Consider the following 24,448-nt stretch of genomic DNA (forward strand, 5'->3'; position numbering starts at 1 on the left):
TAACACCGAGATGAGCTTATATCTTTAAAATATATATTATATATATGTGTGTATATGAAAAATATTTCAAAAATGCATGTGGGTACTCAAATGAAAGCTCTTGATGAGTGTAACTTCGGGATGAGCTTATATCTTTAAAAATGTCAATAGTTAAAAAAGTACAGTGCAATTTAACAAAAGTCATTATTTAATAAAGCAAAATTTTGTTTATTTATAGTTTAAATTATTAATATTTAAATTTAATTTTTAATAAATAATTAAATTTTTACAGAGTTCAAAAACATCTGTACCAGTTAAATTACGTCAAACATCACCAGACGTTTGGCGATGTGAATACGTGTCACCAATAACTGGTTTGCATTCAGTAAACGTTTTCTTCGCGGGTAAATTAATACCTAAAAGCCCGATGGGAGTGAACATCGCGCCATTGTCAGATGCTAAAAAATGCCGCGCTTATGGTCGCGGTTTATTAGCCAACGGCGTTAGAGTTAAAGACGTAGCAGACTTTGTAATAATCACCAAGGATGCAGGAGAAGGGATTCCCGAAGCACGTTGCATCGGACCTGGAGGTGTCAACTTACCGGTCACCATAAATAAAATCGACGCGAACAACTACAAGTGTCACTACTTGCCGGTCAAAGAAGGAAGACACGTGGTGATGATCACCTACGGCGGCAAAGAAATACCCAAGTCGCCGTTTGAAGTCAATGTTGGTCCGTACAAAGAATCCGCTATTCGTGTATTTGGTCCTGGACTTAATGGCGGGATGGTCAATCATCCGGCGAGATTTACTGTTGATACTAATGGCGAGACTGGAGCCCTGGGCTTTTCAATAGAAGGACCGTCTAAAGCCAAAATTGACTGTCATGACAATGGTGACGGAACTGCGGACGTGACTTATTTACCAACAGCCGCGGGACCCTACGCTGTTCATATTCTTTGTGACAACGAGGACATTCCAAAGAGCCCGTACATTGCGATGATTCAGCCTGAAGCGGATTTCCATCCGGATAAAGTGGAAGTACATGGACCGGGTATTCAACCTGAAGGCGTGGCACGTGATAAGCCCACGCAGTTTACCGTCGACGCTAGAAAAGCTGGACAAGCTCCACTGGACGTTGCTATTCAAGATGCATTGGGACGTGATGTGCCAGTTAAACTGGAGAATAAACATGATGGTACTGTGCAAGCACACTATGCACCAACATCTGGCTCTCAGCATGTTGTTATGGTAATTAATGTTTAGTTTTATTAAATTCATAAATTAAAAATAATTTTTTATTTAATTTTATTCAAAATTTTTTATTATATTTTATTAAAAAAGATTTTTTATTAAAAATCATTTTTTATTTAATTTTATTCAAAATTATTTTTATATTTAATTTTATTAAAAATTATTTTTTATTTAATTTTATTCAAAATATTTTTTTATTTAATTTTATTAGAAATAATTTTTTTTAATTTTATTAAACATTTTTTATTAAATTTCATTAAAAATAATTTATTAAATTTTATTAAAAATAATTTTTTATTAAAAATTTCATTTTTTAAATTGCTAGTTATTCATTAAAATTTATTATTAGTATAATTAATAATTATTATTATTATTTATTTAGGTAAATTATGGAGGAGTTGCTACAAAAAAATCGCCGTACAGAGTAAAAGTAGCATCGCCATTAAACCCAGCGATGGTTGCTGCATTTGGTCCCGGTTTGGAGAAAGGAATAAAATCAAACACACCCACGCATTTCAACATAGATTGTCGTGAAGCCGGTACCGGTGACCTGGACGTCACTATGAAGAGCCCAGACGGTCATGACTTACCAATCTCATTAACTGACAACGAAGATGGAACTTACACGGTTGATTATGTAGCTCCTGCACCGGGTACATACACCGTCAACCTGAACTACGGTGGCCTCAAAGTCCCTCAGTGTCCCATCAAGGTCAACGTACAACCTCACGTCGACGTGTCCAAAATCAAAGTCGAGGGGCTTGAACCAAGTGAGTGTTGATTATTTTAATTATATGCTAAATTTATCAGTCACAGAGACTGTTATTATTTAGGCTACGATAATTGGTGGAAGACGTAGGCTTCACTCGTAAATTGTTGTAATTTATAGACCCGTGGGACCTATCGCGTTTAGTCACCAAGTAATAAGCGGAAGTAATTAGCAAATGATTTATTGGTTTTTACTGAGATAGATTTTATTTAATATTCTTTTAAGTAATAATATGTTTTTAAGTTCAGGACAAGAACAAGGATTACTTAGATGTACTCGCGTATTATTAAGCTGGTAGTGCGCCAGTACTAAAATAATTCAAGGTAGTTTATGATAAATTTTTTTTAATTCCACCGTCGGAATATTTTAATTTATTATTATGACTAAAGTATAATTTAATTGTTTTATTAGAGTTAAAATTATTTTTATGAGATTTATTTTTACTGTAATTTGTTAATGATAATTTTAATGAATGAAATTTATATAACTATATATTTTTACGGACCAAAATCAGATTTTGTGAATTTAGCTCAGAAATTGTCCCCGGTTTACGATTACCAAGTCTTTTCCGTCTACCCTCCACCGATGTTTATTTTCAGATCTCACAAATTCCTCGGTACGATTACGTAGCCTTTAGCTTAATCTAAAAATATTATATCTTAAATTTTACTTGACAAAATTTATCTTTTAAATTTTAAGAATCTATAAAAGAATATAAATTTAGATATTTAAAAAGGCAAATAAATTTTTTTTAGCTTTTTTGATTATAGATGACTAGGTGATTTTTTTTACTGAAAGTGATTTTTTATTAATTTAACTAACACACGAATATTTTATTTCATATCAATGAATTTTTTTATTCACAAACAACATGATTAATTTTGTTATTCAAAAAAATTAGATTTATTTTATTTATTTATTTATTATGAAATAAAATATTCTTAGTGTAAATTAATAGTACTTACGTACACAATTATCGGAGGTGCTCAAGTCATTTTTTTTTCTTTTTATAAATATCTCAAGTTTAATTGATTAATTATTAAAAATTTCATTTTTTTGAAATAAAAATTTTTCAACCAAAAAATTAAAATAAAAATAAAAACTTTTTTAACAAAAATAATAATTATTAAAAAAAATTTCAATTTTCTTTAAATAAAAATTTTTTTAACAATAATTAAAATAAAAATTTTTTTGGAATAAAAATTGAAATTTTTAATAATTTCAATGAATATAAAATTAATTTTAAAATAATAATAATGCTAATAAAAAATGCTTGTACGCCTCTGTGTAAATAAATCCAAACAGCTAGTCTTCCCATTGACGCTTCCCGTCAAAAATGTGAGCGCAATTTACGCTACTTAGCATCATTAATAAATTAATTAATAATAATTAGAATAATAAATAATAAAATAAAGAAGCTAAAATATAAAGCAAAAGCACGTGAAAACGGAAATTATAGCGGCACCAGTCAACAGTCTCCAGCAATTCCGCGTGATTACCCAGGATGCTGGCAAGGCAGCAGATTTCCAAGTAGTAATAACAACTCCGTCGGGTAATAGAGTCAAGGCTCATATAATTCCTGCCCACGACGGCTACTTGGTTAATTTTACGCCGACCGAGCTCGGCGAGTACCTGTTGGGAATAAGTTTTGGCGGTGAAGCAATAACATCATCGCCTTACCGCTTAAATTGCGTCCACGGCAGCGATCCGTCCAAGGTCCGTGCATCTGGACCGGGTCTTCATCAAGGTCTAGTCTCCAGGCCAGCGGAATTCGTTATTGACACCCGGGGTGCAGGGCAGGGTGGCCTCGGTGTCACCGTCGAAGGCCCTTGCGAAGCTGCGATTAATTGCCGGGACAACGGCGATGGCACTTGCTCCGTTGCTTATTTACCAACCGAACCCGGTGATTACGGCATCAATATCACCTTCAACGACCGGCATATCCCCGGATCGCCATTTCAAGCCATCATCAAGCCCCAAGCGGATCTCTCCAAGATCAAGGTCACCGGAAATGGCATTAAGCCTCATGGTTAGGAGCCGCGTGGAACGTTTGCTGCTCGATTACTGCATGATTATTTTTTTTTTTTATTTAATTCGTAATTTATTATTAATTATTACTATTTTATAAATTTACCTCACTTGTATTTTTTAGCCAGCCCTTTCCTGCTTTCTTCACCCACTTTTCTTTACTCTATTTATTATTTGACGTTTGAATTTTTTTTATTTTTAATAATTATTATTTATTAATCAGTATGACGTGTGCAGCTTGTATTTTTTTTGTTACATAATTATAGTGATTAATAAGTTCAAAAATTTTTTGCTACAAATTATTAGTGTAGTCAATTAATTAATTATTAGTAATTATTAAATTTTTTTTTTTTTTTTTTTCAATTATACTAAATGATTTTCATTTTTATAATTACAGGCCTGGGTGTTAACATACCGACTGAATTCACCATCGACACGCGAGCTGTACCCAAGACAAACGGGGATGATAATAAATTATCTTGCTCGATTTTAGACCCCAGTGGTGGAAAAATGGAGAAAATAATAACTCCGCAAAATGATGGAACTTATCGCGTTAGTTACACGCCGTTTGAAGAGGGACGGCACACTATTGATATTCTTTATGATAATGTTCCGGTTCCCGGATCGCCATTCTCGGTTAATGTTAAGAGAGTTTGCGATCCACGTAAATGCAAAGCCTATGGCCCGGGATTGGAAAAAGGATATGTTGGTAAATCTAATCGATTTACGGTTGAAACTAGTGGTAAGAATTATTATATGATTTATTTTTAATTTCAATTTTTTTAAATAGTTTCATAGTTAATATTTTAATGGAAGTTAATATTGATTAATAATATTTAAAATCCACTGAGATTATTATTATTATTATTATTAGTTAAAAAAATTTCAATGAATTAATAACTAGCAACATTGTAGTCACTATGTGATTGCCGTGACTTGTGAACTAAAAATAAATAAAATTTTGCTTTATTACATAATGACTTTTGTTAAATTGCACTGTAATTTTTTCACTATTGACGTTTTTAAAGATATAAGCTCATCTTGATGTTACATTCATCAAGAGCTTTCATTTGAGTACCCACATGCATTTTTGATATATTTTTCATATATACATATATATAACATATATTTTAAAGATATAAGCTCATCCCGGTGTTACACTCATCAAGAGCTTTCATTTGAGTACCCATATGCATTTTTGATATATTTTTCATATATATATATACATAAATATATAAAATATATGAAAAATTGATGTGGGTACTTAAATGAATGGTCTCGATGAGTGTAACATCGGGATGAGCTTATATCTTTAAAAATGTCAATAGTTCACAAGATATCTGTTAAATTGCACTGTACTTTCTTAACTATTGACGTTTTTAAAGATATAAGTTCATTCCGATGTTATACTCATCAAGAGCTTTCATTTGAGTGCCCACATGCATTTTTGATATATTTTTCATATATACATATATATAATATTTATAAATATATGAAAAATATATCAAAAATGCATGTGGGTACTCAAATGAAAGGTCTTAATGAGTGTAATGTCGGGGTGAGCTTATATCTTTAAAAATGTCAATAATTCACGAGATACAATGTCATTTCTTAATTATGTATCTAGAAATAGAGCATTTTCGAATGCAACCTAAATACATCATCATAAATTATTTAAAAAAAAAACTAATTATCATAATTATATGAATTTCAGATGCAGGCAATGGAGGACTAGGTTTAGCAATTGAAGGTCCAAGTGAAGCTATCATGACTTGCACGGACAATTACGACGGGTCTTGCAGTGTCGAGTACGTACCAACAGAACCCGGTGAATACGACGTAGCAATAAAGTTTGACAAGGAACACATTCCCGGGTCACCCTTCAAAGTTCAAGTAGAAAATGGCATTGACGCGAAAGACGTAACAGCTTATGGACCTGGATTAGAACCTCATACGATCCGCGAAGGAATCCCCGCGCAATTTGTCGTAGATACCAGCAAATGCGACCCCGCGCAGCTGGACATAAAGTTGAAGACAGACAAAGGCCAGATGCAGAAGCCTGACATCAAGCACCGTGGCGATGGTGTCTATGAAGTGACTTATCAACCCCCTGCTGCTGGAAGTAACATCCAAGTCGGTGTACTCTACGGGGATCAAGACATCCCCGGAAGTCCTTTCAAGTTCCAAGTGAACCCGACCGTCGAGGCCACTAAAGTGGTGCTCTCCGGGCCAGGAGTCGCCTCGGCTTGCACAGCCTCTTTCCCCGTGGACTTTATCGTGGATACTTCCAAAGCCGGCTACGGAGACCTCGAAGTTCAAGTCCTGGGACCCGACCAAGTGCCTCGCAAAGTTGGAATTCAGAATATTGGAGATGGCAAGTACAAAGCTACGTATTTGCCTGATGACTGCGGTCGTTATAAAGTAAATGTTAAATACGGAGGCAAAGAAGTTCCCGGAAGTCCAGTCAGTGTTCAAAGTGTGTCAACTGGTAAAGCTGATAAGTGTAAAATCAAAGAGGGCATTCAGCAAACTTTGGCACAGGGCGAAGAATACTGCATCAGTGTGGACACCGAGAATGCTGGTCGAGGTGCTGTCACATGTCGCATTCGTTCGACTTCTGGAAGGTGAGCTAGATATTATTTACTAAATAATGAATTTATTATTATTTATTTAACTAGTCGCTTGCGGGTATATTTTTAAATAAACAGATTAATTTTAATCTTTAGATACTGGGGTAAGTATTAATGTTGAGTTGATCTATATTTAATTGAAATATGTAAATTAAAATTGAACGGTTGAAAGAAGAGGGAAGATAAAAATTTTAAAACTTCTTCAAGTTTATTTCTGTTATTCGAAGCTCATTTATCTTTCTCTCGTTTCCGCTTATAACTTCCTGAATCTACAAATTAACTTACACGTTCATCTTATTGGAGAGCTAAAATAAATAAATATATATAATATATATTTATTAAAAAAAGTATGAGATATTGCGTGACACATGTCATTCGTTATAAATTTGATACAAAAACTGTTTTTTTTCTTGAATAAATAAATAAATTGTTTTTTTTTTTTTATTTATCAATTGTCGCTCCAAGAAAATAGTTGTCAAGACAAATTAGCGATAAGTAAGCGATAATTTTACTGCATCTCTTGTGAAGACAATGAGCGCCAAAGAACGTTGACAGACGTATTCTATTGGAGCTGACAGACATGCATTAGTTTTGGCTAACACCTAAATTGTCTGCAGTGCATATATTATCGTACTAGTATGAGCGAAAGCTAATTTCGTATTTGCGTATATAAGTACTTGTGACAAAGCGTGTCTGATTGTACTTGGACACGTTTCACTTGACTGGTATGATACTTAACTCTTGTGATACTTAGCCGGTTATTTAATTGGAAATTTTATTCTCACTCTATGCTAATTGAACACGATGTTTTCTCATCTTTACTTACTGAGTTTATACGCTAATACTTTAGAGCTTTTGGCAACTGTCCGAGAAATTCTGATTATTGTCGTGGTTGATTATTTACATACATTACTGTACCAACGATATCATAGCTTATAGAATTTATTATTTTAGATTTTATTTTAATTTTCCGATGAAATTTTTAATTTTTACAATTTTTATTATTTTTATAAAGTAAATATAATTTACGTTAGAGTTTTCTTCAATTGTGAAATTAATAATTGACATTAAGCTTGCATACATAAACAAATTATTAATTATTGAAATCTATATAAAATTATATAAATATAAATTGTTATGTATTTCTACTACTCGGCTTTCGTCTGAATATATATAGTTAAATAAATAATAAAATTAATTATTTTATCAAATTTCAGTGAAGTGGTGGATATTGACATCGAAGATAATGGAGATGGAACAGTAAATATTTATTATACTGTAGCTGATGCTGGAGAATATACCCTTAATATTAAATTCGGTGGTCAGCCAGTGCCAAATGGCTTCTATACATTTACAGTACGTACTAAATAATTTTTTATTTTATTTAATTGTTCTTAAAAAATCTACTATCGCATTATACTACAAATGTTACATGAAATCATAGTTTAATATATATTAATACACAGAAAAAAAATTAACTTGAATCAAGTAAATAATTTTGAAGAACATCTTAATTTGAGTAGAAAAATTTTTAAATTAAAAAATTTTTCTTTTAGTAAATTTTTCTTAATTTAAGAATTTTTTGTCTTGATTCAAAATAATGAAACTCTTTTTAAAATTATTTTCTTGGTTTAAGATTTTTTTTTCTTGATTCAAGTTAATTTTTTTTATTTCAGTGTAAATAATTCAATCCTGGAAAAAATTCAAATAATTTGAATCCCGGAAAAATTTTAAAGTCATAAAAAATTCATATTACTTCAGATTTATTAAATTATTATTATTATAATTTTTATTTTACATTAATTTTAATGAAATAATATGAATTTTTCATAACTTAAAAATTTTTTCCGATTATTAATAATTTTGAAGAACTTTATACTTTTGATTTGAGTAGAAAAATTTTTAAACTAAAAAATTTTTTTCTTGATTCAAGTTAATTTTTTTTTTTTCAAGTCTATATAAGAAATATCATTAATTTTACTCTAAATAATTTACAATACTTATTATTCATCATAAAAAATTCAAAATAAATAAATTATTAGCAGCCAACAATAAAGCAGACAACTATGATGGCTATTTTCTTTATGTCTGTATAAAATATTTGGCTGCACTGTGACAATCAAAATCTCACAGGATTTATTTGCGTCAAGACAAATGAATCTGTGTAGCATATAAAGCAAAACAGGTAGTAGCAGCGAAGAAATAAATATCGCTGGCGAAGAGTGAAGAGATGAACTTTTTCCGTCACGATATAGGTGTCTGTATCGTGATCTTGGAACTAGATTACAACTATTCGAAACAGTCTCTCCCGTTTCCCGAATTGCTTGTAACTTATTAAATTTATGTGGGGGTGAGTGGGGGCGTAAATCTGTATCTAACTATAGAGACTGACACGTCCGGAATATTGTCGCGGAGTTTCCAGTCTAACAGTTCGCGTCGTAGTGCCGTCGGAATCGCATCGACGTCTTCTTCTGTTTATCAGTGATAATTGTCAATTGTACTCCAACATCCTTTTGATAACTATATATGTTAATTCATAGACTCAAAAAATTTTTTTATTTATTTATTTGTTTAAAAACAAATTAAAAAAGGTATTTTATATTTTTTGAGATTTAATAATTTGTAAATAATGTGAATGTTTAATTTTATTTTTTTCTATTTAATTATTATTGTCACACTTATGGAAAAAAAAAAATGGTTTTTAAAAGCGTTATTTAATATAAAAATAAATCTATAAATTAAATTTAAAGACTTGTAAAATTAAATTTTATTCGTACTATTTTAAATAGCAACCAACGGGCTTTCTTGAATTTATAAACGTACAAGAGAGATTGTGGGTAGACTTGGTGACTGGTGAATTGATGCTCCGGATTAAATTAAACATTTTTAGACGGCTAGATATTATTTTTATAGAAAATAAAAATTAACCAAGTCTCTAAACATAAATATCTTCATAACTTTTTATTGTGTCTCTTAGCGCACTATTTTTTTAGTTTGAAAAAAAAAATTACAAAGGTACTAAAAAAATCTAGCAATAGTGTACGGACAATAATTAAATAAATAAACAAAAAAATAAGTAATTTGATGATGATAGAAATGTCGACAGCTGCAACTCCAGTAGATCCGCGTGGATTCACCGAGACGCTAGCTCCAAAATAACTAATCAAAGCGTGACGAAACGCCTGTTGCTTCTTCAGCTTTTTAATCTGACTTTTTTAATTTATTTTTTTTTTATACACTCGCTATTAATAAGTCTAGTTAATTAAATTTTTACGGGTTCAGGTTTTCCATCAAAGTGACAGCTAAAAAGTGATTAACTTTTATAATAATGGAGACCATCTGTAAACAATACTTTAGCGATCTAGATCTAACTCTGTAAATCCAGCTTTATTTCTATCACATTCCTTAATAAATTTAAGAGTGGGAGCTTAAATCTATTATTGTTAGCAATTGTTGTTTATATCATCTCTTCACACCTAGAGTATCATCTAGTTGGTTTGGTTCTAAGATTGTACAGGCTTCTAATTTTATTTAATTTTAGGTAGTTATTTAATTTAATCAGCTAAAAAATTTTCAAAATTTTAACTAGGATCATTTTTCACTTGTCAAAGTTATTAGTTACTAGCATAAATTATTGAGATTATTTATGTGCTCTGTAAATGCGTTGTTTATTAACGTAATAAGACAAACCTCGTGACAAGATCCAATTCAAGGTTTTTACTAAGATCTTACGTAATGATTTTATATTAGCCAGGATTGGGTTGTGAAATCAATTAAAAATTTTTTTTTTTTTTATTTTGGAAAAAAATTTTATTAAAAAATTGTATTAAAAATCTTAATAAAAAATTGCATTAAAAATTTTAATAAAAAATCTATTAATTAAAAATTTTATTAAAAAATTGCATTTAAAATTTCAATAAAAAATTACATTAATTAAAATTTTATTAAAAATCTTTATAAACAATTGCATTAAAAATTTTAATAAAGAACTATAGTAATTAAAACTTTTTTTATAAAAAATTTCCTGGAAAATTTTTTTAAAAAATTGTATTAAAAATCTTAATAAAAAATTGCATTCAAAATTTGAATAAAAAATTATATAAATTAAAAATTTTTAATAAAAAATTTCATTCAAAATTTGAATAAAAAATTATATTAATTACAAATTTTTAATAAAAAATTACTTTCAAAATTTTATTAAAAAATTGGATTAAAAATCTTAATAAAAAATTTTTATAAAAAATAGCTTAATAAAAAATGATTAAAATACTTTATAATTTTTCAGGCATCAGAAGAATATCGTGAACAGAGTCTCCATAAGACATCAGGCCGAAGATCCCACAAAGAACGTGTAATAGAAAAGCACAGCTCAAGTGTCCAAGAAAGTTCGAGATTTACACGGCGTAGTACAAACCAGCACGACAGTGCTACTCAATTTAACTCAATCCGTCTGAACAGCATCCCTTTGCCATCAGGAGACGGTACAGTGACATGTAAGTACTTTTTCCTGTTTTTATAATTTACATTACCCAGATTAAATGGTCTATTGTACTTGACATACACCCCAAGTCCAGGTGTTAACACATTAACATCAATAGTGAGCCAAAAATTGATTGCTTTTAGCTGTAAAAAATAATTAATGTACTTAACCTCCAGTCTAGCATAAGGATAATAAATTTATTGTTATTTATTAAAGCATTTAATCGGTGGGTTGACTGGAGTGACAAGTTCACAGTACTTGTAGTGTCAATCTCAATAATTTAACTTAAGTTGATACTATGTATCTTTGTACTCTATCTTGGACGACACAAGTATAAACATCAGCAAGTCTTTACTGAGGCCTTCTATCCCACTGCTCGGTATAATACCTTAGCAATAGTTTGCCAAAAATATGCGAAGAGAGATGAATGTTATGAGATGTCGTAAGCTTGCCATTCGTCTTATTAATATTGACCGATGATTAAGTGCTACCAAGTGCACGTTTCATCAATTGGATTTATTTTACAATTCCTGGAGATTATTAACAGTTAATAATCAGTGTGTGACAATGAAAATTTTTTTGTCATCATCAAAGTCTTGATGTTAGTCTTGAACTTAAGGAAAATTAATTGCTGAGATTTGATTAATGATTAATGATTACCACGGATTTTTATTAATCCTTGGGCGTTAATCTTGGAATTTAAACACTCGAGTGACAAATGAGCCACAACTTGTCCATGCGGTTGGGATTATCGTTACGCATCATTAATTAAATCTTGATGTTGAGTTTTGCCAGTAATGCTTTTATATTTCCTTTGGCCCGTGGTCCAACGCCAGAAAATTCAAACATCAGTTTCCTGTCTGCCTTTATGTATTTTCATGTTTACAAAAATTTTTTTATTTCTTTTTCTCCAATAATAATATTTTTTTTTAATTTCAACAATAATTTTTTATCAATTTATAAATTATTAAATCTATTTTTCAAATCGGTAATTATAAAAGATTGACAAAAATTTTATTTTTAAAAATAATTGTTTTAATTTATTTTTTTGATTACCTTGGCTTAAAAATATCGGATAAAAAATTAATATATTTTTTAGAAATTAAATATTTGAGTTATATACTTAAAAATAAATTTTTTAATCTTCTTAAATTTATTTCAAGTATTTAATTCTTATTTATTGTAAGTTTTTATTTTATTTATAAATAACAAAAAAATTTATAATAGAATTAAAAAAATTTTTTATAAAGTAATCTTTTGTATTTTTGACTTCAAGTTTAAAAAATTTCTAATTATAGCCAAGGAAATCTGAAATCTATTAAAAATAATTGAAAATCTATTTTCGCAACTATTTTAGTAATTTTTAAAGAGCCATTACTTGGTTCGTATTCGTAAATACATAATAAGATATATTTAAACTTGCAACAAAGTGTATAATTTATCTCAACACATTTCTGGCATATAAATTTCCTTTGCTATTTGAATGATTTATTTTCGCATTAAAATGCTTAATACTCATGAGTTTGAGTCAGTATGGAATCTGAATGAAAATTCCCATGTTATTTCACGGTAATTTGATAAACTCGTTAATTAGACAGCTAAAGACTCATAAAAATCTAGTAGGGCTTTAAAATAAATTCTGTGTATTTTTCTAACTTTGTTATGATTATGAAATCTAATATAATAACACCATAGCGCTAGTTCTGTCTGTAGTCTATTTAAAAAAGCTACTGATGCTATAAATTTCATTTTTTATCTGACATTTCATGATCAAAAAAATATTTTTAATTTATCATCTTAATTTTAAAAATAGCTTAAATATTAAGAAATTTTTTAGAAGGCTTCAAAATTTTTGAGTGTATTTAATTAAAATTATTTAAATTGGGGTGAAAAAAAAATTTTTATTTTAATGTGTCATTGATTTTTTTTTTTTTTAATTATCTATCAAATTGAAAAATATTTAATATTAATTACAGTTTTAACAACTAATTATTTGTAATTTTTTTTACTTTTTAATAAATGAAATTTAAAAAAATTTCAGTCTTTAATATATTTTCCAATAAAATTAAAAAATAAAAATTTTTATTTTGAATTTTAAGAAAAATTAAATGTCATTAATTTTTTTTTTTTTTTTATTAACTATCATGGAAAAATATTAAGTATTAATTAATTTACAGTTTTAGCCACTTATTTATTCTATTAAAATTTTTATTTTCCAATAAATAAAATAAAAAAAATTTGTTAATAAATAATTTTTAAATCCAGATAAAAAATCTTTAATTAACATAAAAAAATTCCTTCCAAAATATCAATATAAACTAAAAAATAAATTATGTAAGAGAAGTATGCAATTGCGATTAGGAATGAAAGGAAAAAACAATTTAAAATAAAAAAAAAAAAAAAAAAAAATTGGATAGTCGCCCATCTCACCTTAATTAACCATTAATAAAACCTCAGGGTTAATAATAATGATGTTTAAAAAAATTGTCCAGGAATAAACAGCGGCTAAGAAGGATTAGCAGCTAAATGATAATAATAAAAAGTGTCTAAATTTATAAAACTCGGAAAATAATTAAATATAGAATTTAAAATATATAATATTTAGGTGTATCATTCCATAATAGTATCACTCCTTCTCTGCTGATCCCTTTTGGCGTCATCGCCCGAGCGCTTGCGTGGGAGTTTGAATTCGCTTGGCCGAGAAGAGACTACTTCTTTTACACCATTACATTTGTGGCGTACGACCCCGAATGTTATATATTAATATATTAATCTGTTGGTTGGTTGGTCCTCTGGAAGATAATTCAGCCTCTATCCCGGGACCCAGTTAAATATTTCAAGTTAATACCAGCTACAACCTCTGCCGCTACCAAACTCCGTCTTTATATTTCCGAGTCTTCAGTTGAGCTTCAGATGTCTTGCTGATCAGTAGAACTGAAATTATTTTCATTAGCAATTTTTTAATTATTATTTTATTTAATTTTTTGTCACTTGAAATTAATAATTATGATCACTTGGTATTTATTTGTGAATTTATAGTTGTGTCGCTTAAAGTGCGTTATTTAATTTTTAATTAATTATTACAAACTAGTTTTTACAATTAATTAATTAATTAATTTAATTTAATTTAATTTAATCAATTGATTTATATTTTTACTAAAAAAAAAACATAAATACCAAAAATGATTTGGGATGACGACGATGAAGAAATCAATTCAACTTGGGAAGATATATCATTTTATTATAGAGAGTGGCTGAAAAATATTACCTGTAGTGAAGTTGATTACGCAGATAAACCCGTTTGTTATCAAAATGCAAATCCCGATAGTACTAACGGTGAAGTAAATGAAATTCCAACTCCTGGGCTTGATTTTAAGCCGATAATATTTCAAAGTCTTTATTATATTAATTCACGCAAAGGTGGGAATTTGTAGGAAAGATTTCATTTTTTTTTGGCTCATTTATTTTTGTTAATTAACTGCTTAATTAATTTTATTATTTTTAATATTGGTAGTTTTAATTAATTAATACCAGCTCGTAAATTTTGATTTTCTTTTTTAAAGAATTTTTAATTAATATTTATACTTTATATTGTATTGGTAATTTCTTTCAGCTGAAGTAAAAATGCCAAGTGGAAACGTTGATAAGCCAGTGATCGAAGACAATCATGACGGAACTGTTTCTATAAAGTATGACCCCAGGGAAGAAGGTCTTCATGAAGTTTATGTTAAATTTAATGGTGAACATGTTCAAGGTAAATTTATTTAATATTAATAATAAATTTTTGCCATATTCCAAAAAATTGTTTGAATAAATTTAAACTCCAATAAAAGTGGTAATAAATTATAAGATAAAAAGTTAAAAATAGAAATTTGGGATTATTTTATAGTTTCAATGTTTTTTTTTATAAATTTGCTTGAAATTCGTCAGAAGACAAAAAATAATTTTGCTAAATATTTTAAATTAGTCGAAATTTAATTTAAATATTTATTTGATTAAATTTATTTTAAACACATAAAGAAGTCATTCAAAAATAAATTTCTTCCATCAAAATCTGATAAGATGCAATATATTATATATTTATGCTTGAAGTTATTAGCTTGATATTTTTAGAACCTCTACCACTAATTAGAAAATAAAAGTAAAAAAGTAAAAAAAAAAGTAAATTTTATATTTTTGTTTTATACTTCTTACCGTCAAAATTACATGGTAATAAAATAAAAATTATGGGATCGTAAGCTTACTTTATGACTTCTATAGTCTTCTTTTGAGTTATACTTTAAAACTTAATAATTATAAAAAAAAAATCTTAATCCTCTGTCTTAAAAATAATTTTTACGGTGTACTTTAAGTGTCTTTAATACCAAACTGTTATTTTTGATTTAGTTAAAAATAAATAATATATTACAGGTTCACCGTTTAAATTTCACGTTGACTCTTTGTCGAGCGGTTACGTGACGGCGTACGGTCCAGGTCTAATTTACGGAGTATGTGGAGAGCCTGGAAATTTCACAATTTCGACCAAGGGAGCTGGTGCTGGAGGCTTGTCATTGGCCGTTGAAGGACCTAGCAAGGCTGAAATTTCTTGTCATGATAATAAAGATGGTACTGTTTCGGTGTCTTATCTGCCAACAGCTCCCGGAGAGTACAAAATATCGGTTAAGTTTGGCGATAAGCCAATCAAAGGCAGTCCTTATGTTGCTAAAATAACTGGTAAGTTTTAATAAATATTTTTATCAATCATAATATTAATAATAATAATTTTAATACAAAGTTAAAATTAAATTATTATTATTATTATTTGTTTTTTTAAGAACTAAATTTTAAATGGGTAAAACACATATATAATTAAGAAAATTAAGTAAAATATATGCATAATTAAGAAATTATCTTGTATCTCGTGAACTATTGACATTTTCAAAGATATAAGCTCGGCCCGGTGTTACACTCATCAAGACCTTTCATTTGAGTACCCACATCAATTTTTCATATATTTTATATATTTATGTATATTATATATATGTATATATGAAAAATATATCAAAATTGCATGTGGGTACTCAAATGAAAGCTCTTGAAAAGTATAACATCGAAATGAGCTTATATCTTTGAAAACGTCAATAGTTAAGAAAGTACAGTGCAATTTAACAGATATCTTGTGAACTATTGACATTTTTAAATGTATAAGCTCATCCCGACATTACACTCATCAAGACCTTTCATTTGAGTACCCACATCAATTTTTCATATATTTTATACATTTATGTATATTATATATATGTATATATGAAAAATATATCAAAATTGCATGTGGGTACTCAAATGAAAGCTCTTGATAAGTATAACATCGAAATGAGCTTATATCTTTGAAAACGTCAATAGTTAAGAAAGTACAGTGCAATTTAACAGATATCTTGTGAACTATTGACATTTTTAAATGTATAAGCTCATCCCGACATTACACTCATCAAGACCTTTCATTTGAGTACCCACATCAATTTTTCATATATTTTATACATTTATGTATATTATATATATGTATATATGAAAAATATATTAAAAATGCATGTGGGTACTCAAATGAAAGCTCTTGATAAGTATAACATCGAAATGAGCTTATATCTTTGAAAACGTCAATAGTTAAGAAAGTACAGTGCAATTTAACAGATATCTTGTGAACTATTGACATTTTTAAATGTATAAGCTCATCCCGACATTACACTCATCAAGACCTTTCATTTGAGTACCCACATCAATTTTTCATATATTTTATATATTTATGTATATTATATATATGTATATATGAAAAATATATCAAAATTGCATGTGGGTACTCAAATGAAAGCTCTTGATAAGTATAACATCGAAATGAGCTTATATCTTTGAAAACGTCAATAGTTAAGAAAGTACAGTGCAATTTAACAGATATCTTGTGAACTATTGACATTTTTAAATGTATAAGCTCATCCCGACATTACACTCATCAAGACCTTTCATTTGAGTACCCACATCAATTTTTCATATATTTTATATATTTATGTATATTATATATATGTATATATGAAAAATATATCAAAATTGCATGTGGGTACTCAAATGAAAGCTCTTGATAAGTATAACATCGAAATGAGCTTATATCTTTGAAAACGTCAATAGTTAAGAAAGTACAGTGCAATTTAACAGATATCTTGTGAACTATTGACATTTTTAAATGTATAAGCTCATCCCGACATTACACTCATCAAGACCTTTCATTTGAGTACCCACATCAATTTTTCATATATTTTATATATTTATGTATATTATATATATGTATATATGAAAAATATATTAAAAATGCATGTGGGTACTCAAATGAAAGCTCTCGATGCGTGTAACATCGGGATGAGTTTATATCTTAAAAAACGTCAATAGTTAAAAAAGTACAGTGCAATTTAACACAAGTCCTTATTTAATAAAACAAAATTTTATTTATTAGTGACTAAAAGATTGATAGTAATAATATTAAAATTAAAAATGATAAAATTTTTTTAGGTGAAGGTCGTAAAAGAAATCAAATATCAGTAGGATCATCAAGTGAAGTTCAATTACCAGGAAAAGTAACAGACGCTGATATACGTTCATTGAACGGATCAATAACAGCCCCAAGTGGTTTAGAAGAGCCTTGTTTCCTGAAGAAGATGCCAAGTGGTAACATATGCGTGTCATTTACACCCCGCGAGGCTGGTGAGCACCTCGTCGCCGTAAAGCGAATGGGCAAACACATCCAGAACTCCCCCTTCAAAATAGACGTTAAGGATCGTGAGGTCGGTGACGCCAAGAAAGTTAAAGTATCTGGCAACGCACTGAAAGAAGGCCAGACTCACGTTGAGAATACATTTTCCATCGACACCCGCAACGCCGGATTCGGAGGACTGTCTCTGTCTATGGAGGGTCCCAGCAAGGCCGAAATCCAGTGCAAGGACAACACTGACGGGACTCTCAATGTCTCTTACAAGCCCACCGAGCCGGGTTACTACATAATGAACCTTAAATTCGCGGACCATCATGTCGAGGGCTCGCCTTTTACCGTGAAAGTCAGCGGTGAAGGCAGCAACCGCCAGCGAGAGAAAATCCAGAGACGCAGAGAAGCAGTTCCGATAACTGAGGTCGGCAGTCAGTGCAAACTGACCTTCAAGATGCCGGGAATCACCAACTTTGACCTGACAGCGACGGTCACCTCGCCCGGAGGCGTCACCGAGGACGCGGAGATCAAGGAAGTCGAAGACGGACTCTACGCGGTTGCTTTTGTCCCCAAAGAACTCGGCGTTCACACCGTGTCGGTTCGCTACAAGGAGATGCACATTCCTGGATCTCCGTTCCAGTTCACAGTGGGACCGCTCAAGGATGGTGGAGCTCACCGAGTCCATGCTGGAGGTCCTGGACTTGAAAGAGGCGAGCAGGGTGAACCTTGCGAGTTCAACATCTGGACTCGCGAAGCTGGAGCTGGTACTTTGGCTATCTCTGTTGAAGGACCCAGTAAAGCGCTTATTGATTTTAAGGACCGTAAAGATGGAAGCTGTTATGTCAGTTACACTGTTTCTGAACCAGGTATGTTTGATTATTTATTTATTTATTTATTTATTTAACAATTTAGACCCTGAAGCCAAAGCTCCCTAAGGGCCTTACAGTAGTTATACAAATAATCTTAACATTTATGTACTCCACAATTTATGATAAGTATTTAGGCTGCATTCGAAAATACTCTATCTCTAGATACATATAATTAAGAAATCAGCTTGTATCTTGTAAACTATTGACATTTTTAAAGATATAAGCTCATCCCGATGTTGCACTCATCAAGACCTTTCATTTGAGTACCCACATCAATTTTTCATATATTTTATATATTTATGTATATTATATATATGTATATATGAAAAATATATTAAAAATGCATGTGGGTACTCAAATGAAAGCTCTTGATGAGTGTAACATCGGAATGAGCTTATATCTTTAAAAACGTCAATAACTAAGAAAGTACAGTGCAATTTAATAGATATCTTGTGAACTATTGACATTTTTAAAGATATAAGCTCACCCCGACATCACACTTATCGAGACCTTTCATTTGATTACCCACATCAATATTTCATATATTTATATATATTATATATATGTATATATGAAAAATATATGAAAATGCATGTAGGTACTCAAATGAAAGCTCTTGATGAGTATAACGTCGGGATGAGCTTATATCTTTAAAATTGTCAATAGTTAAGAAAGTACAGTGCAAATTAACAAAATTCATTATTTAATAAAGCAAAATTTTATTTATTTATTTATTATAGTTCTGTGAAATTTAAATTGAAAATAATATTTTTATTTTAATTAATTATTGTAGCTCATTGTTTTTTTTTTTTTTAGATATTTATGAAAACTTTTTTAATTCATTTTTATTTAGTTAAAATTTTTTTACAATAAAAAAACCTTGACCTTGCCTGACAATGAATATAATAAAAAAATATTTTATATTGTATAAAATAAATAACAATATAAATTTATTTTCAAATTGTTTGGGAACAATTCCAAAAATTAAAAAAAATTTTATCCTAAAAATTAAAACTTAAAAAAAAAGCAATGGATTATTTTATAAAAAATTATTATTATTATATCAACTTGATGAATCATTTCATTGATAGAGTAGCATATTTACTTGAACTGAGACTTTACAACTTGTCATCCAGCAGGAAAATTTCAAAAATACACTTTGTCTATCTATATTCATCTTATAACGCGACGGAATGATATATCTTGGTGAAGATGCCGTGTGGTAGCTCACGTGGTTAATATTCGGGTCGTGTGCCTGTTTAGTCAGTATCTCACATAATAATGTGAGAAAAAGATGAAGATATAAATAAAAATAGTTTGTGAGAATGAGCAAGTGGAAATAAAACGAACGTTATTATAAATGACCAAGTAATAATAGTATGCGTTTTATTAACTGAGTAAGCTTTTATTTAAAAGAGGACGAGGTGTGGAGGCGGCATCAACTTGCTCCAAGCTTTAAATCCGTTCAAGGGAGACCTAGTGGTGCGCGACCAACTCCCGGTTCCACAGCTGTATTAGACTCACTCACATAAACTATCCTTTCATTATTTATTTATTTATCTATCTCTTCTTCTCTTCATCTTGCTCTTCGCCTGTCTACTTCGTCAGTACCACGTCTATTTATAATTGCCATTCACTTTTACTACTTAATATATCATTACTTAAGATATATTTATTTACCTTTTGTACCAGTTCCATTGTTTTTGTTATCAGAGCCATGAGTACATTTACTGCTTGTAAAAATATTGTACTACAAGCTTCTGATGACGGTGTGTCGTTAATTTTTAATTTATTTAATTTATGAAAAAAATTTTTTTATTGATTATTATTAAAATTTATTTTTGTATTGCAGGTGATTACAGAGTGGGAATAAAATTCAATGACCAGCATATACCCGATTCGCCACACAAACTTTACATATCGCCGGCAGCTGGTGATGCTCACAAATTAGAAGTTGCTCAATTTCCAGATCAAGGTGTTCAGCCAGATAATCCAGCAACATTTTTAGTGCGTAATAATGGCGCTAAAGGACAACTTGATGGCAAGGTAATTAATTTAAGATTATTTATATAAATTTTTTTTTAATTAATTAAAAATTTTTCTGACTTTATATACAATTTATTGTAATTATGTAAATTTATTATTTTGATATATAACTTGATTAAAAAATATTTTCAATTAATTAACTAATAAAATTTTCTCAAGAAATTCTGACTTTGTCTATATTATTACGAGAATAAGAAAAATTTTGTCGACATTCGGAGAAAAATTTAGGCTGCATTCGAAAATGCTCCATTTCTAGATACATAATTAAGAAATGACCTTGTATCTTGTGTAAAATTGAGATTTTTAAAGATACAAGCTCACCCCGACATTACACTCATCAAGACCTTTCATTTGAGTACCCACATCAATTTTTCATATATTTATATGTATTATATATATGTATATATGAAAAATATATCAAAATGCATGTGGGTACTCAAATGAAAGCTTTTGATGAGTGTAACATCGGGATGAGCTTATATCTTTAAAAATGTCAATAGTTAAGAAAGTACAGTGCAATTTAACAAAATTCATTATTTAATAGAGCAAAATTTTATTTATTTATAGTTCACAATTCATTGCGAGCTATAGTGACTGCAAGGTTGCTTGTATATAATTAATTAAATTTCTAATTTTTGTGTATAATTTAATTTAACAAAATCCTGAATGAATGAATTAATTAATAATAATATTTTTATAAATTTTTTTTAATTATCTGCGGATATTCCTCCATTATTTTGTGAGTAACCGAGGACGCTTTATACCTCGCTTGCGTAAAGAAATCCAAAAATAAATGTGCTATTGCAAAATAATAAGATGCTACATCATGAGCAAAAGTGCGTAGGCGCGTATATCTCTCAAGCACAACCAATATGCATGATATATATTAATAAAATAAAAATACATTTTTTAAGCATTAGTCATAGTAACTATAGACAATATATATGTATTAATAATAATAATAATAATAATAATTATAATTACAGATTGTATCACCAAGTGGAGTAGAAGACGACTGCTTCATTCAAGCAATCGACTCTGAAGAGTACTCGGTAAGATTTATGCCTCGCGAGAACGGAATCCACAATATCCATCTGAAATTCAACGGCGTGCACATCAACGGCAGCCCGTTCCGTGTAAAGGTTGGTAAAGTTGACGCTGACCCGGCGGCCATCCACGCCTACGGTAACGGTCTCAAAGAGATCAAGACCGGACAGAAAACCGACTTCATTGTCGACACCTGCAATGCTGGCCATGGAGCGCTTGCTGTCACTGTCGATGGACCCAGCAAGGTTGCGATGGACTGTACTGAGGTCGAGGAGGGCTACAAAGTTAGGTACACTCCTTTGGTACCTGGGGATTACTATATTAGCATCAAGTACAATGGATATCATATCGCTGGGTCACCCTACAAAGTTACAGCGACTGGTAATTTTTTTTTGTATTTAAATTTATGATAAGTATTTAGGCTGAATTCGACAATGCTCTCTCTAGATACATAATTAAGAAATGAGCTTGTATCTTGTGAACTATTGACATTTTTAAAGATATAAGCTCATCCCGATGTTACACTCATCAAGACCTTTCATATGAGTACCCACATCAATTTTTCATTTTATATATATTATATATATGTATATATAAAAAATATATCAAAAATGCATGTGGGTACTCAAATGAAAGCTCTTGATGAATGTAACATTGGGATGAGCTTATATCTTTAAAAAGGTCAATAGTTAAGAAAATATAGTGCAATGTAACAAATATCTTGTAAATTATTGACATTTTTAAAGATATAAGCTCACCCCGACATTACACTCATCGAGACCTTTCATTTGAGTACCCACATCAATTTTTCATATATTTCATATATTTATATATATGTATATATGAAAAATATATCAAAATGCATGTGGGTACTCAAATGAAAGCTCTTGATGAGTATAACATCGGAATGAGCTTATATCTTTAAAAACGTCAATATTTAAGAAAGTACAGTGTAATTTAACAGATATCTTGTGAACTACTGACATTTTCAAAGATATAAGCTCACCCCGACATAACACTCATCGAGACCTTTCATTTGAGTACCCACATCAATTTTTTATATATTTATATATATTATGTATATAAATATATGAAAAATATATCAAAATGTATGTGGGTACTCAAATGAAAGCTTTTGATGAGTGTAACATAGAGAGGAGCTTATATTTTTAAAAACGTCGATAATTAAGAAAGTACAGTGTAATTTAATAAGTATCTTGTGAACTATTGACATTTTTAAAGATATAAGCTCATCTCGATGTTACACTTATCAAGACCTTTGATTTGAGTACCCACATCAATTTTTCATATATTTCATATATATTATAAATATGCATATATATTATAAATATGCATATATGAAAAATATATGAAAATGCATGTGGGTACTCAAATGAAAGCTCTTGATGAGTGTAACATCAGAATGAGCTTATATCTTTAAAAATGTCAATAGTTAAGAAAGTACAGTGCAATTTAACAAAATTCAGTTTGAATTATTATATTGGTAATTTTATAGATAAATTATTAAGGTAACTATTTTAATTTTTGTAGGTCAAGACTTAGCGGAACGAGGAGCTCAGGAAACAAGTTCAATCGTTGTAGAGACAGTTCAAAAGTTCTCAAAGGCGAAACAAACTGGCCCAGTATTACCGCGCTTTAAATCTGACGCTAGTAAAGTTACAAGCAAAGGTATGGGGTTGAAGAAAGCTTACATAGGAAAGCAGAATCAATTCAGTGTTAGCGCTGGTGATGCTGGTTAGTATAAAATAATTTTTTTTGATTAAAAAATTTATCTTTTAAATCAAGTTAATTTTTTTTATCAGTGTAAATATTTAATCAATAATTAAAAATGATCTAATAAATAAAATTTATTTTACAGGAAGTAATATATTGTACGTTGGAGTTTACGGACCAAAAGGACCTTGTGAAGAAGTTTTCGTAAAGCATGTCGGCCGCAATAATTACAACGTTAGTTACCTCGTGCGTGAACGGGGCGAGTACATAGTAATTGTCAAGTGGGGAGACGACCACATCCCCGGATCACCTTTCAAAGTCGATGTCTAATCATCGTTACTCATTAATCGACAAACTAATAAATTTATTAATTGAATAATTTAAAAATAAATGGATCAATTCGGCTAATTTAAATGTGTAGATATGAGATTGTTTGTCTCAGCTTGTAAGTCGCACTTTTTATCAAGTGCAATAAATTGCGGGGTGATGATATTTATTTCAATTTGAAAATTTAATTTTGTTATCATCTTTAAATTATTATTTCAATTAATTGACTAAATTGTGCTATTTTTAATATTGTTAATATTATCATTATTATTATTATTATTATTATTATTATTATTATTATTATTATTATTATTATTATTATTATTATATATGTTACAAAGGCTTATGATATTTAAAGTAATCTAGCTTTGATTTATGTTAATGTTATTATTATTAATTAACAGTACTTTAAATTTTATATAAATTTTGATCCGTAAAAAATTTACATTTTTAAAAAATTTAGGATCAATTGCCAAAAGTGCCTTTCAAATATATTCAAATATATTTTTCAAATGTAAACTTAAATAAATAATAAAAAATTTAAAATATATAATCATTTT

The 24,448-nt window shown here is 29.5% G+C and overlaps 1 protein-coding gene across 6 annotated transcripts in view; it reads left to right on the forward strand.

Annotated features, from left to right (window-relative positions):
* The window catches only part of LOC123269005 (filamin-A), a 36,604-nt gene extending 12,156 nt beyond the window's left edge, over positions 1–24,448 (forward strand). For 2 of the 6 annotated variants that reach the window (XM_044734486.1, XM_044734487.1), the window contains 14 exons: positions 272–1,231; positions 1,617–2,004; positions 3,463–4,032; positions 4,429–4,773; positions 5,746–6,655; positions 7,879–8,017; positions 10,947–11,154; positions 14,755–14,895; positions 15,552–15,854; positions 17,676–18,731; positions 20,587–20,780; positions 21,767–22,208; positions 23,379–23,582; positions 23,707–24,448. In XM_044734486.1, coding sequence (XP_044590421.1) covers positions 272–1,231; positions 1,617–2,004; positions 3,463–4,032; positions 4,429–4,773; positions 5,746–6,655; positions 7,879–8,017; positions 10,947–11,154; positions 14,755–14,895; positions 15,552–15,854; positions 17,676–18,731; positions 20,587–20,780; positions 21,767–22,208; positions 23,379–23,582; positions 23,707–23,891 — 6,045 coding nt within the window. In that variant the 3' untranslated portion in view covers positions 23,892–24,448. Of the gene's footprint in view, positions 1–271; positions 1,232–1,616; positions 2,005–3,462; positions 4,033–4,428; positions 4,774–5,745; positions 6,656–7,878; positions 8,018–10,249; positions 10,272–10,946; positions 11,155–14,343; positions 14,562–14,754; positions 14,896–15,551; positions 15,855–17,675; positions 18,732–20,586; positions 20,781–21,766; positions 22,209–23,378; positions 23,583–23,706 lie in introns of those variants that run through there. The other 4 variants (XM_044734488.1, XM_044734489.1, XM_044734491.1 and 1 more) reach the window with 3 other exon arrangements.

Source organism: Cotesia glomerata, linkage group LG7 (genome assembly GCF_020080835.1).
Source record: "Cotesia glomerata isolate CgM1 linkage group LG7, MPM_Cglom_v2.3, whole genome shotgun sequence".
NCBI classification, from domain to species: domain Eukaryota; kingdom Metazoa; phylum Arthropoda; class Insecta; order Hymenoptera; family Braconidae; genus Cotesia; species Cotesia glomerata.